Below are 16,060 nucleotides of genomic sequence, written 5' to 3'. Positions count from 1 at the left end.
GCATCCGACGAAAGCCTGTAGTCTTCCTATTAATTCCTCCTCGGGAAGATATCTACCTCTTATGTGAAAGATAGTTTGAGTTTATTTCTCTCAACACTACTATTTGTTTTTATGTTAATGAGTAGAAACATCAATCTATCTATTATACTCAAAACAATAAGGGGTTTACCTCCTTTTTCGCCCGCCGTAATTAACCAAGCTTTACAATTTAGTAGTGAATAATGGACCTTAGATAAATTTTTCTTTTGTTCCAAAATAGAGTTTGGGAATAGATCTTTTATTATATCAGCCTTATGACATAAAAAGGCATGAAGCTGAACTAAAAGTCCAGACTGCGAAAGCAAAAAAGGATGACAAATATCTTACATCAAAAATGACTACTTTAGTAGACTAATTCCTACTGTTTTTAGATGCGGCAGCAAGAGCAGCTGCAGAAGCGGCGGCGGCGGCAGAAGCAGAGGAAGAAGAAAGGAGAAAACAAGAAGAAGAGGGTCAGAAAAGCGAGGGGAAGGTTGAAGAATAGCATCAAAACAGCCTTCGTCCATTGGCTGCGTACCATGGTGTAGCTTTATCCTTAAGCCGCTTGACGCTTATGTATAATGTGTATATTCTACCATGCTAGACTGATATCAAGTAGGCTGATATATTCATGCACTTCTTCTTCTCACAGCCTGAACAATGTAAGATAGTGAATTTTCTATGTTCTCAATCGCATTGTACAAAGTTTTATTGTAAAAAGTCTTCATTGTTTCTCTCTCTGTAGTTTTCAGATTTGTTATTTAATACGCTATAAAAGACAAATTTCAAGATTTAAGTAGTTTAGTAAAACTATTAAACGTTGTTTTTTTTTAGTTAAGTTTGTTTTGTTGTGTACCACTGCAAAATGGTATGAAAAAGGTACTGTAATTAAATAAAATAGCTCGTCACTAATACGATACACTTGATTAGTACACTTAGATTATCCGAAAGTCCAGAAATGCAGTGTGGTTCTCGTTTCTTCAACATTTTGATAATTCATCCAACATTGTTTATAACTATGTGTATAATTTCTCCTACTTTAATTAAGTAGCCCTGCTGTATACGTTTAAAAATGTGACGAGGGCCAATAGACCAAACTTTAAGATCGTCGTATTGATATTTCATAAAATAGAGTTCACATAAAGACTTACTTCAGCAGGTGGCATGCAAAAATTGTATTTGCTAGTAAAAATTGGGTTTACGAATCAAACTTTCTTTCAAGCTTAGTTTAGTCATTTTAATACCTTGTCCTCATCGATATAAATAATAAACTGTCTTTTAAATTTAATCGTTTACTAGTTAACTTTGAAAACAACTTTCTAATCACTCTTTTATTCCTAAAAAACCTTTTCTACATAATCGTGAGTAATACTGTACAGCTTCCTTTGTACATAAACTAGAGATTCTCGTTGTAATTTTCCTACCTGCAATATTATACCGTTATCGTTTGCGTAAGGCCAGTTTTCACTTGTGCATTTAGAGTGGTAATAAGAACACCAGCTTTTCATAGTATATACAGAGCTATTTTGTAGAAAATATATCTCTTACGAAATGTACTTAGGGTCGTTCTAAATAATGTAATTTTAAGACTTAACAAGTTTAGGGGTTATTTTCAATGCTGAAAGCTCTGGTTTCTTGGTTAGTTCCGTTTAAGAGAATTGATTCTATCCGCTATAAGCAACAGGAAGTATTCGTGTTCTTTGTATATGAAACAATCAGTTTTGTATTATGAACTTTCGAAAAAAATACTAAAGATAACGATTAAGAACGAGTGATTGGTTTTTTTAAATTTGTATTTTTATATTTTGGTCGAAACCGTACGCTTATAATCTTTATGTATCCGTGTGTAAATAATACCAAGAACAAAACTGAAATGTCACAACACAATATTTTTTTTGTTTAATTGTAATTTTTGCAAGAGTTTAACTTACCATTTCTGAGGATAATGTGTGCTAGATAATGTGAAAAAAAACTTTGTCCAACACTATCAAATTATTCATGTTATAGTTCTTCCTTATATTTCATATTTAATATTTTACCCAATTCCTTGCCAATATGATAAACTGCTAAGATAAACTTTTATTCTTTGCTTTTTAGCTTGAGAATTTAAAAGAAATGCATCCTGCAATCCCTACCTTAAAGCGGACAATTTACATGTTGGTCGCATTTCACTGGTTCATTTACAGTGTGACTAAAGTATACAAATTGTGATTGTATCACAGTTGTTATTCTGAACTAACAGTGATACATGAACATGTATACTGATAACTACCACATAACTACTGTACTGGCAACCACGTACTTCATGCAATACATTAAGGGTGTTGATCAAGAATGTATTTCCCCAGAAATCAGTCAATAACCAAAATCCGATTTGATAATTTTTAACGAAATAATCATGTGTTGAATTTGTTCTATTCATAATTCATAGACTACTATGTTATGTCTATAGATCCAAATGTTGTATACGGATTAAAATAATTTGGACTTTTTCAATCCATAATGCTTTCCAGTTTAAGTGAACCTGAATAGCTTAAAATGAATAAAATAATTTTTTGAGAATTAATTTAAATAAAACATTATATATGGAATTATATGTGGAATAAAATCCACAAATTCCATTGAAATTTAAAATAGAACCGCCATCATACTTTTACGACATACATTTCAGTTTTGCATCATCATGGATGTTTGAAAATAGATGTTTTAATGTTCTGTGTTCGTGCAGTTTATTTTTTATCGGTGTAGCAGTCACATTGATTTTGTTCATTGTTATGCATGAGATTTACACGCTCATGGTTTGGAAAGAGCGGGTTCCACTGATAAATTACTATCGTTGTTACAATAAAACTATATATAAATAAAATCTTTCGTGTGATCCAGGATTGTGTAATATATAGGGCCTATTAATATGTACAGCTTACCATCTGTGCGTAAAACGCTTGATCGTATAGGTTAATACCTTGTTGAAATTTATAAAGTGATATGTTATCTACTGTGCATATTTTAATAATTAATTCTAAGCGTACATGTTCGTTAACTGTGAAAAGTTTAATAATTTTATGGGTTTGTAGATAATGTTATAAAGTTTAATATTGTTAACTTCTTAAATTAATTTAGTGTTAATGATGTTCCTATAATTTTGTTGAGGTTTTAGGTATGTGTCGAATAACCAAGCTTTGGAACTTTGCGTTTAATTTACGCTTTTCAGATTTATATATTATAGTTATCTCTTAAGGTATACAAGCTTACGGTCCAAATTGAAAACAAGTAAAAATTATTAAGAAGAAGGAAAAAATATAAAAATAATAACATTCTTCATTTGTATGTTTGACGACACTGAGACTCTTTTACATTCTTAACTATATCCATAAAACTAAATAGCTTTATTAAACCTGTTATGTTAAGTTATATCAGCTCACTCTTAGTAGTGAAAAACAAACGTTTGAATAAGAATATTGTAATATCCACAGCTTTGAAAGAGTTTTCTCTAGGACTCTTGTCTTCAAAAAAAAGTATTAAAAGTATTTCAAATTAATCATAACATAAGGTAAATCCCTGTGTTTCAGTAATTGTTCTCTACATTATGACTCTATGAGCTTTGATAAAATTCTCAGTTTCGACAAACTTAACTATAGAGTCAAACCTCATTCTTCAATACTGGAAGGTGGAACGCCTGAAGTGAAAATCCTAGTTTCGTATTCATTTGTAAATAGATTTTCAACCACAGTTTTTGGACACAGGGTGAACACATTAAAGTGAATATAAGAGGAGTGACCGTCAATATTTCATTTTCTAATAGAATAGATATTGAATCTTGTTAGGATCTGATTGGTCTACGATGTAAAGGTGATTGTTTTATAGTTGAAAGCTACTACAATTTCTGATAAGTTTACCGAATTTTCAAAACCCACCCGAGAATAGTTTTACCACTCCGGGGTAATTTGCCAAGTTCATTCCCACCAATTAAATTTAAGAGTTTGTCTACCACATTTTGACTTCGAGATTATTAATTTCTTTTGCAATTCATACCAAGGGCTACAAAATTGAATACATCCTAGAAAACAGAACTTAAATAAAGATAATAAGATAATAAGAGCAAAAATATTAGTTTAAAAGTGTTATAACCGTTTTAACTAAACACCATCGAGATTTAGGAATCCCCTTTGTACAGTTAGTCTCAGTTTTTAGTCAGAAGATATGGTTTTCTTGACTCAATATCAATTATCGTACTTAAACTTAACCGGACTTAAGATATAGATCAAAATCTACATCAAATCACACAATACAGGGTGAAAACTCTCAACGTGTCCGAATAAACGCATTTCTTACCAAAAAGCTGTACAAAACCGGTCCATACAAACTGGTTTTCTACTCTACCATCAGAATTTAATAGTAACAATTACTGATAACCTAATAAGAAAGTAACCTACAGTACGGTTCACGATAGTCGCATTTGAGGAGCCTATTTACCACGTGACTTTGAAGGAGCCAATGAGGACCGTGCGCTGTTGCCAAATCTAATAATACCAGCTTATTTGAAAATATTGTTTAGTATATTTTTATTAGATTCGAAAATTATTGAACGGGCGATGATGCAACGACGCGCTAGTCCAGTCTGCTATTGGAGGTTGCCTCCAACTACAGACTCTTGTGGTCCCTAGTGTAAATATCATATTACAAAGTACTACAAGTGGATTACCTACAATAAAGGTATTTATACCGCTTATATTGTATCTTGGCAATCCGAAGGCTAAAAAATGAAATTCCAAAGTTTACTTCAGATTGTATTAGCTTTCAACTCAAACACTAAGGCGTAGGCTTAGATTGCGTCAGGGACCAGTAAGTTCACTATTTGCAGTAAGGAGCATATCACGATTGATTCGTTGCTAAAGGTATTTCAGAATTAGAAATAGAATAGTCATCCTTAATTACATAAGTTAGACATTTTCCACCGTAACCACTGTCTGTTTCACGTGTGGAATTGTAAATAACTAGGCCTATTGCTTTGGAACTCTAAACTCTCGTTCCGATTTCTTTGTATTGGCCTTAAGCTGAACAATGATATTAGGTTAAGGAATTGTGTATAGTTTCAGAAATTTACATTTCTATTGCTACTCATTTACATATCGTTTAAAAGACGAGTCTGTACTTATTTGGTTGTTTTCACTGAATTTTGCACTTGTAAATTATATTTATGACAAGTCTGTATACATAAAGTAACAAATAATGTGTTTGTGTTTTACCTTTTCCCTATTTCTACTCTTAGTTATCAAACGAAAAAGCTCTGTGATACTTACAAACCTACAAACAGATTCTTCAAACTAAAGATTTTTTAATATCCATTTCATAAAGTAATATCACTTCTGAGTATATTCTTAAATATAGTTTTATCCTGAACTCGCCTTCAATATGTTTATACAAATTTTTTTTGTTTCTATATGATTTCCCCAAAAATAATGTCTGGGTTGTGTAACCTGTTAATACTTCTGGTCTGATCAAGTAAATAACTTGAATAGGAGGAACTAATATTTTATGTAAAATATTGGATGTCAAAAACGTAAAAGCTACTTGGCCAATTGAGCAGATTTTTTTTATGAATGGAGCAATTCATAAGTTCACGATTTGGGTGGGTTGGGTGATCACGGATGTAGTTAAATTAATAATATGGGTTGAAGTGAATTTTAAACTTTTTAATCGTGATTTGAATGTATGCAAAGTTTGGAAATTAAAGATATAAAGTAGAAACAATGTCTTTTACTGAAGATTTTAGAAAAACCACTTTTATGTGTACATTTTCCACTTAGTGCAAACATTGTGATACTGAGACCTGCAACTATTTAGGACCTTTGAAGGTTATAAGTCTGGTTTCCTGTCCATGGGTTTGGTAATGGCCTCACATCAACACAAGTTTGTGGCCCCTGTTTTCCTGTCCATGGGTTTGGTATTGGCCTCACATTAACACAAGTTTGTGGCCCCTGGTTTCCTGTCCATGGGTTTGGTAATTGCCTTACATCAACACAAGTGTGTGGCCTCTGGTTTCCTGTCCATGGGTTTGGTAATGGCCTCACATCAACACAAGTGTGTGGCCTCTGGTTTCCTGTCCATGGGTTTGGTAATGGCCTCACATCAACACAAGTTTGTGGCCCCTGGTTTCCTGTCCATGGGTTTGGTAATGGCCTCACATCAACACAAGTTTGTGGCCCCTGGTTTCCTGTCCATGGGTTTGGTATTGGCCTCACATCACCACAAGTTTGTGGCCCCTGGTTTCCTGTCCATGGGTTTGATATTGGCCTCACATCAACACAAGTTTGTGGCCCCTGGTTTCCTGTCCATGGGTTTGATATTGGCCTCACATCAACACAAGTTTGTGGCCCCTGGTTTCCTGTCCATGGGTTTGGTAATGGCCTCACATCAACACAAGTTTGTGGCCCCTGGTTTCCTGTCCATGGGTTTGGTATTGGCCTCACATCACCACAAGTTTGTGGCCCCTGGTTTCCTGTCCATGGGTTTGATATTGGCCTCACATCAACACAAGTTTGTGGCCCCTGGTTTCCTCTCCATTGGTTTGTTTTTGGCCTCACATCTACACCAGTTTGTGGCTTCTTGTTTTCTGTCCCCTGTAAGCCATACAAGAAAATTATAGTTTGACTTCCAATATGACAATAGTATAACAAGCTTAATAAGGCACAGTACTACGTCTTTCTCTATCTTTAAGTTCCTTTTAGGCTAATAAAACAATACTATTGACTATCAAAATTTCACAGAAAATAGTATGTTTCACTACTAATACACTATCTCGCCCCGAAATGGGACTTTCGTGCCGAGTATGGAACGAAACTTTTTATCACGATGAAAAAGCCTACTTACTTACTTGCATACTTGTATGTATCCCACTGGAAGCTTTTTCAGCCATGGTCGTCATGTTAGTTGTTGGCCTTCACTCTTCAAGGAATTCTTCTACTGAATAATAGGCTTTATTTAATAAGAATATCTTCAGCATTTTCTTGAGTTTAACTTGATCTTCACAACTTCTGATTTCTTGTGGTAATTTATTAACAATTTTGCATCCTGAATATTGAGGACTAGTCTGTGCTAGTGTAGTTCTGCGGTGATTGATATGAATACTATTTTTTTGTCTTGTGGTGTACCTATGTACTTCGTTATTTCTTGTGAAAAAATCGGGAAATTTAAGAACATTTAAGGCTGATTCCAATATATATGCTGATGACAGGGTAAGTATTTGAAGTTCCTTGAATAAAGTTTCGCAGTGCTCAATGAAGTGGGTTTTACAGATAATTCTTAACACACGTTTTTGTAGTAGGAAGGTTCTATTTGCCTCACTAAAGTTTTCCCAGAATGCAATTCCATAGTACACTGTGGAAGCAGCCATAGTAAACTTTCAATAGGACATCTCTTTCAACTATATTTACCAGTCTTCTTATCAGGCAACACTAGTCGACTGGCAATTTTGTTGATACTGTATGGTCAAACCACCTTAAGTTGTTGCTAATATGGATTCCGAGGTATTTTACGCTATTGCTTGGTAGTATATTCTGATCAGTGAATTTAAGTAATGGACTGAAGTCTGGGATCTTTGTATTGTAGAATTGGAGTAGGTTAGTCTTTCCCTGATTTAATACTAACATATTTTCAGAGCACCAATTACTCATTTCATTTATGCCAGATTGTGTTCTTTCAATGGCATTATTAACATTTACATCAGTGATTAAGTGACAAACATCATCAGCAAACATCCATATTCTGCCTTCATGTATAGATTCAGGTAGGTCGTTGACAAATAAGAGGAAGAGGATCGGTCCCAGATTCGAGCCTTGGGGAACTCCGGTACTAATGTTGTGTTGAATCTTAGATTTATAGTGCTTCATTACTCCATCATCACCCATGTGTTTCACCGTAACAACTTGAGATCTGTCTTTTAGGTAGGACATAATCCATTTTAGGGGCTCGTCTATTATGCCTAGTTTGATCAGCTTTCTTTCTAAGGTCTCGTGGTGTAAACAGTCAAAAGCCTTTGTCATGTCATAGAATAGGCTGCAAAAACCACTTCTGAGCAATCAATTCCGTTATATACTGCAGTAAGCAGGGCAAAAACAGCATCTGTGGTTTTTTGAAAGCCAAATTGACTATTTGATAGGATGTTGTTCTAAATATGGGATCAGCCTGCGTAGAAAGGCTACCTCAAAATTGTTTGAGAACACAGATTGTACGGCTATGGGTCGATAGTTACCCACTACATCTTTCTCGTTTTTTTTTTTTTTTTTTTTTTTTTGATGGGGACTATTTTCGATGTTTTTATCCTGTCTGGGAACTTGCCTTCATTTATTTATTATAAGCGATAGTGGTTTAGCCACACAATCACATACTTTGTCAAACTTAAAAATATATGAATTTCGTAATCCATTCATCTTTCTAATCTAAACACAAAATGGCTGTACACTTCATAAAAAAACTGCCAAAACAAACAAATAAATCACTAACTAACTTTGATGATGTCAAAGTTGACATCATCAAATGGCATCACAATGTCTTTGATGATGCAAAGTATTGTATGTGTAGCGAAAGTATTGTTTATTAAGGAAAAGTCAGCTGATCGCTATTTGATTTAGGTGTATGGAAATTGGAAATTTTTGAAAATCTCAGAAATATGGAAATGGGCTATTTTTGAATGCTGGATGATGAAAATAGTATATTTCGTACCAAGGGCCCAAAATTAGGTTTTGCCGGCTCTAGATAATTTTTTAGTTCGAGACGAAGTCGAGAACTTAAAACGATCAAGATCTGCAAAACTATTTTTCACCACACTATACCCTAATACCACTATTCACCACAATAATAATGCACACTGAGAGGAATCAGCAAAAATAATAATAAATAGTTGCTAGGCAGCGGTGACAATAAAACAATTGCAATGCTATCGATACTGATTGTGTATTTAATATTTTCTAATAATTTAAAAAATAGCTGTCTGTCTTTAGGTAAAATTCATCTATATGTTGGATTTTTTTGCACTCAGCCCCGGTGTGAGTGTACACACTCCCAACGAGTAGTGCGCTGCCAGTGCAAGGCATCAAAGGTATGAATTCACAGCCCAAACGAATTAACATATCGCATTTAAAAATCCAGCTTATAGTTTCTTTAGTTATACTGTTAGTTTATTTTCCGATGGTAAGATCATGATGGTTGGTATAGAAGATATTACGATTTCGCAGTGATTTTGGGAGATCATAGATATGCTCAATGACTGTGAGAGATGATCAGCATATTACCTCAGGCTCCAGCATGCTACGTTCAACATCTGTCTGTCCTCCTTCCACAGGTGGTGTCTAAAAATCAAATATGTTGTATCAAATAAATATCTGGTTAAAACTTATGGTTTTGTTATTGACAAAAATACTCCTTTATGTTACGCCTAGGCTTTCATTCCCTTTTTAGCGAATTTCCCTATAGGGAAGTAGCTATTACCGTAGGTCTCATGGTAAGACTTAGGCCCGGGACCGATTTACTTTTTCATTTTAATGTCCCCAGAGGCCAAAAACACCATTCGTTCAAATTTTTATATATGTATATATATATATATATATATATATATATATATATATAGATATATATATATATATAGATTTATATATATATGTGTCCGTGAACACGATAACTTGAGTAATTTTTATCCGATTTTGATGAAATTTGGTTTGAAGGTGTAAGGCAGGATAAACTTGAATGAGTTTGCGATCCAGCATGATCGGACTATGGGAACAGGGTTTTATGGGGGGTTTTATGGGGTAAAAATTGGTTTTTCTCACTTCTTACCCTCAAAACACAAAATTTCTCAATTTTTCTCTAAACCTTCTTAAAGAGCTTAAAAAAACAAACAATTCAGTATATCAAAGTGTTTTTGTACGGTTATTGGTTACGGAGAAAACTAAAAAAATGGTAAATTTAAAATTCCCATGTTATTCTTATGGAGAATATTGTAAAATGTTGTAGTTTGCTTGTTTATGGATATATTTTGATCAAACTTGGCAAATTTATTCATTTTATAGTAAGCTATAAATATTTTACTAAAAACTCACTACTTTATTAGTTTCCTTGTAGCAGCAAACCTAGGTACTCGTTAAACCTTGTATTGTTAAATCTATGTTATTTAAATAGATCAATTGAAAATCAATTCGGCCAAATGGAAATTCGCTTAGACGGCAGGTTTGCTGCGGCGGGGGTATTTAACTCTACAGCAACATAGCACTATGTGCCTCCTGCATCCAATCTCACACAACATCAGTACTTCCTGTGCTAGATTAAATTTGGGAGGGACTACTATCTGACTCTTCTACTATTTCTCTGTCTTTGATCATTAGAGGGCTGTCCAACAACAATAAGTTGGCATGGTAGTCCGTTTGTTGAACTTCTTCATTTTATACAACCATCATTTTACATCCAGTATTATTTTTCATCATACTTTCATCGCCTTTCTTGCGGTAACATTCAATCTAAATCAGTGGATATGTTTATAAATCAGCAGGGTTGACTTAAAACAGAATGCAGTAAAGTGGCATTCCAGAATCCCTCTTTAAATCAATGATTATTTTTAAACTTAATTAGATTCAATTATTACAAGTATTTGCTCCAAACTAAAACATTCGATACTGTTTTACAACTAATTGTTTTGAAATGTGGCTAACAAATTGATCAAGGGAATCATTTGAAGAGAATCAAGTTACTATTTAGAGATATTTGTGCAATTTATTAGTTGAATTGTGGATAAAATGTATTCCTAAAAAATCTATGAGCTACGTAGACTTTTTTGTGAGAACTCCTGTATACTTACTGACATATTACTTGATACTTACTTGATTTTTAGACATCTTAGTTTGCCCTGGTGCCAAAACCTTAAAACAAACAAATGGGTTGTTAATTGTTCTGCGAAAACCGAAATGATGGTAAAATATCAATGTGTTAGTATTTTTGTACGATTCTGATCCAGTTCTTCATAAAAGAACGTTAATGAAAAGTGCAACTAATACGGTGCTGCCGTCTGGTAGGTAATCAAGCAATGTCGCTGATATGTAGATGTCGGGTTGTTGCTGGTTTTTCAGCTCAATCAGCTGTTCTATAGCCAAGATTGTACAGGGTGTCTCACGAAAAGGTTGAAACGTTTGATTTTATATTTCTTGCCCATTTTTAGACCGATCATTTTGAAACTTTACACAGTTTATAAAGTATGTTTATAAAATATTCAGGGAAATTTCAGCTTTCTAACCCTAGTAAATACAAAATGGTGGCCTATTAGAAAATTATGATAATCAGTAAAACCCGTATTCATTGGTGAAACGTGCTTAGGCAATGCATATTTTAAGTAAAAAAATAATGAGTGTGTAAGACGATATACAAATCAAATTGCCTGGTTTTCTTCTATATCAAATTGGTTTGTTCCCACTGTCTATAAACACCAAACACCCTTTTTGGATTCAAAATGAATATGAAAACAATTTATTATAAGATTGTTCAAAATTTGAGTAGGTATAATATTTTTATTGGGGGTTTGGTATAAGACAACATGGATTATCGTGCTTAACTATCCTTTATTTTTTAGAAAGATACCGCAATCAGAAATTAATTACTCCACACATATTTCATAAGAGCAGATTTATAACCATGCTATACAACATTAACGTGACACATAATAAAACTTACCTTCAACGTGTTTATATTTGAATCAAAAGGCTCAAGTTGATCAAAGCCACCATGTAATCTCTCCTGAATGAGCCGCAGCTTTTTTTTTAGACCTATGGCCATTCTTGCAATTGTTTCTGCATTAGCAACATTGACTTCGTTCGTGCCACAGAAACGAAGTTTGTTTTCTGCTTCCCCTCCCAGGAATGGACCAGGCCCATCTTGTATGGGTCCCATTCTTTCGTCAGGATAAGTAACTTTTACAATTCTTCTTCTCAACCAGACACCAGGCTTAAGTGGCATTTGGTTATCTTGAGACTAAAAAAGTATTAGTTAAATTTTACAGTAGAATATTTATTTTTCAACCGTCTGTATTTCTTTAATGCAGCAGTACAGCCGCAGCAATGTACCTCAAGAATATGATGCATATCACCTGATGGTTAATGAAGGAAGGAAATCAGGGATACCAATATCTGTGTTTGTTTTGACGTTAAAAGTGACAAAATAGTGCATCCATCCATTCCTAAAAAATTACGGTTCAAAAGTCAATGCGACTTTTGTGATTTGACCATATCGCTTTACATCGGTTACTCTCATGGCTTATCCATGATAAAGGTTGTTGACAAGTCAATGGGAGAAAGAATGTGTTAGATTGCTGATACCGTTTATTTTGGATTTATGTATATATCAGCTGGTCGACTGTTGTTTCAATATTAGAGTGGAGTGGAGGGAATTAAATTGTTTGCCCTCAAACCACATAAGTTTTGTTAACGAAGTGTAATGGAATAGCAATCAATGGCCATGGTTAATCAACCACAAAAGGTAAGTGCACGTTTTTGAACCATTAATAAATACCCCCACCGCAACAAACCTTTAGACTAAGTGAATTTCACTTTTTCTGATAAGATTTTTTTACAAAAATATTAAATATTTTCATAAACAAGACATACTTATTCCCCATTTAAATAACAATAGATTTTAAAAGTACTTAGGTTTGCGATTCATAATAACTTCACAATAACACCAAACCTCATAGGTGAAAATGCATACCAGCTGATAGGAAATGAATTAAGGGAATCAGAGATACCAATATATGTGTTTGTTTGGTCGTTAAAAAGTGTCTTATAGTACCAAATTCTTGTAATTTGGGTTGCCTTAAAACAAACACCCTGTATTATTCCTCTTAATTTAGGTACTATTAATACTTGAGTGGACTTACCATGTCAATATTCTGTGAATTTTGCATCACACTGCAACAGAAAAATCCAATAATTACGTTTGATACCAACCTACCTCCATAGACAAAAAGAATCAGCTGTGCAGGGGTTATCATAGGTTCTGGTGCACACCGCTGGGAGTGCCATGTACTTACGGCGTACGCGGTAAACTACACTGCGCTTCCAGTGGTGTGCGCCAGAACCTATGATAACCACGGTAACCGCAGCACGATACGCACTCCTAAGTAGTGAGGTACCGGTATCTTCTTGATCTTCTTGTACGTGTTCTTAAATTAACGGAAAGTAAGTAAAATATGTCTATTAACACTCTTCAAACATCAACGTACAGTACTTATACTAATTACTATTTTTTTAAATTAGTAAATTAGTTAAATAAATTGAATTTTTGCTTAACGTGTTCTTGATGTGTTAAATATGTATATTTATTTATATTAGATTAAGAAATTCCATTGTATTTTTAATTATTTATATTTAAGTTTGTCAGGTTAAGTGTAAGAGAGGGCCATGTGGCCCTAACTTTGCCTGGTAAAATAAAGAATTTTTCATTTCATTTCATTTCATTTCATATACTGTTAACTCATAAGACAAGACAATAACTCATAAGTAAATACAACCAAGTACAGCCTTAGTATTTATTCAGGAATAGAACTGTGTTAGGAAAAATTTTAAGTTGGTCCAATTTTAAATTTTATATTTCATTATTTACATCTTTCATGACGTAAATTACAAAAATGGCCATTTTTTAATTAAACAAGGCAAGAACGATTAATATTTGTTATTCAAAAACACGAACTTCACAAATATGTAACCCATAGAACTGTATTCTGAGTTTAACTGTTTGCTTACAAGACACCCTGTACAATCAAATTATTGGTTTGAAATTTTTAGACCATTCACTGCTAAACTATAAAATCTTGTGGTTATAAATTTACTAGCTGTTATTTTGGTTAGGGTTTTGGTTAGACATAGTTTAGCTTGCATTAATCAATAATGTTATCTTGGAAGTCTACTGTCATCATAGCAACATACTATCTTCCAACTACTAATGTGTTATGTCAAAGAAATAAGTATATGCTTGGATTGGGTCAACTTTAGAAATACTTAGCATACCTTTCAATTAAAGATGAAACTCCAAAATTGCAATGATAACTTAAATTTTGAGCACTTTCTTGATAATTTTAGATCTTGTGAAATTTCATACTTAATTAATACCTTGATTCTTGTTTGTGTATTGAATAGATGTATTGTTGTGTTTTAAGGTTATTTTTTATTTGTGTTCATATTTTTTGAGAAATCATATGGTAATGAGACATAATATTACAACACAATTAATTGGGTAAAGTGAAGCCATAGATCATATCGACTTAGTTTAACTTGTTTAACTTTAGTTTAAGCATTGACTTTAGATACTGCACTACCACTAGGGAGATTTTTATTATCCTATTGTAAAACCTTAAGTTTGAAAATTAATTTTAGTTGCATATTAGAAAAGTAAAAAAAGTTTGCAAAATATGTTTTCCTCTAAAAATTTAAATGTCTACAGTTTGGGGTGCATTTCCAATTAATATATTGAAATGAATATGTCAAATTATTGCCAAGCCTTCGACTACAAATAATAAAACATTACCTATAGAGTATCATTTTTCCTTATCAATAAAAATTTGATAAGGTTCAAGTCAAACCTCATTTTAAGAATAATACTATAGTAGCAAATAAAATCCTGATAATTTTTGCTCAATCTCTATATCTTACCTGTGTGTTCAAAAGTATTTGAAAAACTTATCACAGAGCATATTAAATAGTTTTTTTTTTTTTTTTTTTTTTTTGTAAAAACAGGTTTACCAAAGAACATATGGGTTCAGATCTCGGTAACACAGTTCAGGTTCTGTCTAGCTTCCTATGTGAATTTGGCACTAGTTTGGACACATCGAGAGTGTTGCGAGAATCTTCTACGATCTGCCAAAAGCTTTTAAATGTGTTGTTCACAAAATTTTATTCTCAAAACTGTGTTTAGAGTGTAAAAACACACACGCACACACACACAAACACACACGGTCACGGACCTTGACACCACTTGGCGGACCAATCGCTTTAACTATTTTTGCGCTCTCGATTAAGCCAATTATCCACACGAGAGCTTGCCAAACTAATTATAAAGTTGTTGATTGAGCAGGTATCTCAAAGTCTATCATTTTAAATGATACGTGTAATTCACATAGTCTTTGACTTGAAGATAACTTGCTAATGCAAGCATTTTAGAAATTATCATTTATTGTGTTTATAGCACTATTTACACAGTGCAAAACAGTCTAGAGATAACATAAATCAATAACTCAATTCTTTACAACCTAAAATTTACCTTCCTAATCTAACCTAACTTCAAAAAACTTAATACAGTCACGAATCCAAATAACACCCGACCTACCTACCTCACATGTCTAAATAAGAACTAATTAAGTAGTTCATAATCAATGTTCAGTTGAATTTATAAATGCAGACCTCTTTGTCCTCTTTATACAAACTTAATGTTTGTCGTCTTAGGTTCCTTCTTCTTCCCTAGATGATTCTTTCAATCGTTCATGTTTGTGTTAGTCAATTGACTTAACACAGAAATGGTGACAGAAACAAGCAGACAAGAGGCATTACAGTAATAAAATTCAAACGATATAGTTTAATCATTTTCTGTGATAAATCCTTATGGATTTAAAGAGTACTTAATGCTCCTATACTTTATACTGTTATGTGTACTCTCACACCGAGCAAATCACGTGGTGACCAAAAGCCTTGTCAATGACTAATTTGCATTTATAAAATAGTAATGTGTCTGTAATGTATCACTATAATTAGTTTATTCACAATGCCACTAACATAATGCATTAATTTTGGATAGTGAAGTATTTCCATTTGTGGTGTTAGTTTCGTTTGCGGTGCTAATTAGACTGTTAACAGAAGCTCATCATGCTCAACACTTGAAATTGTATCACAATTGATTTCTTGTTTTAAAGTATCAATAGTTAGTAGATCGGTAGTTACAAGTATAGTATTTTATTTTAAGGTTGTGCAGAATGTTAAATAATAAAAAATTGTGTCTGCATCATTGATGGTAGACATGT

General features: G+C 33.3%; 2 protein-coding genes across 7 annotated transcripts in view; one reads left to right on the top strand and one right to left on the bottom strand.

Moving 5' to 3' along the window:
• LOC128999638 (dual specificity calcium/calmodulin-dependent 3',5'-cyclic nucleotide phosphodiesterase 1-like) overlaps nt 1-5,250 on the top strand; it is a 243,717-nt gene extending 238,467 nt beyond the window's left edge. For all 6 annotated transcript variants that reach the window (XM_054426241.1, XM_054426243.1, XM_054426242.1 and 3 more), the window contains one exon: nt 411-5,250. In XM_054426241.1, the coding sequence (XP_054282216.1) occupies nt 411-523 (113 nt within the window). In that variant the 3' untranslated portion in view covers nt 524-5,250. The remainder of the gene's footprint in view (nt 1-410) is intronic.
• Nucleotides 5,251-5,690: 440 nt separating this feature from the next.
• LOC129001196 (mucin-2-like) lies at nt 5,691-14,187 on the bottom strand. The gene is made up of 6 exons (XM_054428408.1): nt 14,058-14,187; nt 12,929-12,959; nt 11,731-12,027; nt 10,887-10,925; nt 6,052-6,638; nt 5,691-5,890 (listed from the first exon to the last, which is right to left on the bottom strand). The coding sequence occupies exons 2-6, from the start codon at nt 12,953-12,955 to the stop codon at nt 5,875-5,877; spliced, it is 966 nt and encodes a 321-aa protein (XP_054284383.1). The 5' UTR covers nt 12,956-12,959; nt 14,058-14,187; the 3' UTR covers nt 5,691-5,874.
• Between the last annotated feature and the right edge of the window lie 1,873 nt (nt 14,188-16,060).

This window comes from Macrosteles quadrilineatus, unplaced genomic scaffold (genome assembly GCF_028750875.1).
Source record: "Macrosteles quadrilineatus isolate MER2022 unplaced genomic scaffold, UCM_ALF_1.0 Scaffold_8__2_contigs__length_117827958, whole genome shotgun sequence".
NCBI classification, from domain to species: domain Eukaryota; kingdom Metazoa; phylum Arthropoda; class Insecta; order Hemiptera; family Cicadellidae; genus Macrosteles; species Macrosteles quadrilineatus.
Note: the sequence above shows the minus strand (reverse complement) of the source record. Positions and strands in the feature narration are given on the sequence as shown.

Bases quoted from the DNA above. Each gene is read 5' to 3' on its own strand.
- LOC129001196 (XM_054428408.1), bottom strand. From the start codon at position 12,955: ATGCAAAATTCACAGAATATTGACATG. The intron at 12,028-12,928 runs GTAAGTCCACTC...ATACTTTTTTAG, and splicing joins ATTCACAGAATATTGACATG to TCTCAAGATAACCAAATGCC. The intron at 6,639-10,886 runs GTAAGTATCAAG...TATGGCTTACAG, and splicing joins CTAAGATGTCTAAAAATCAA to GGGACAGAAAACAAGAAGCC.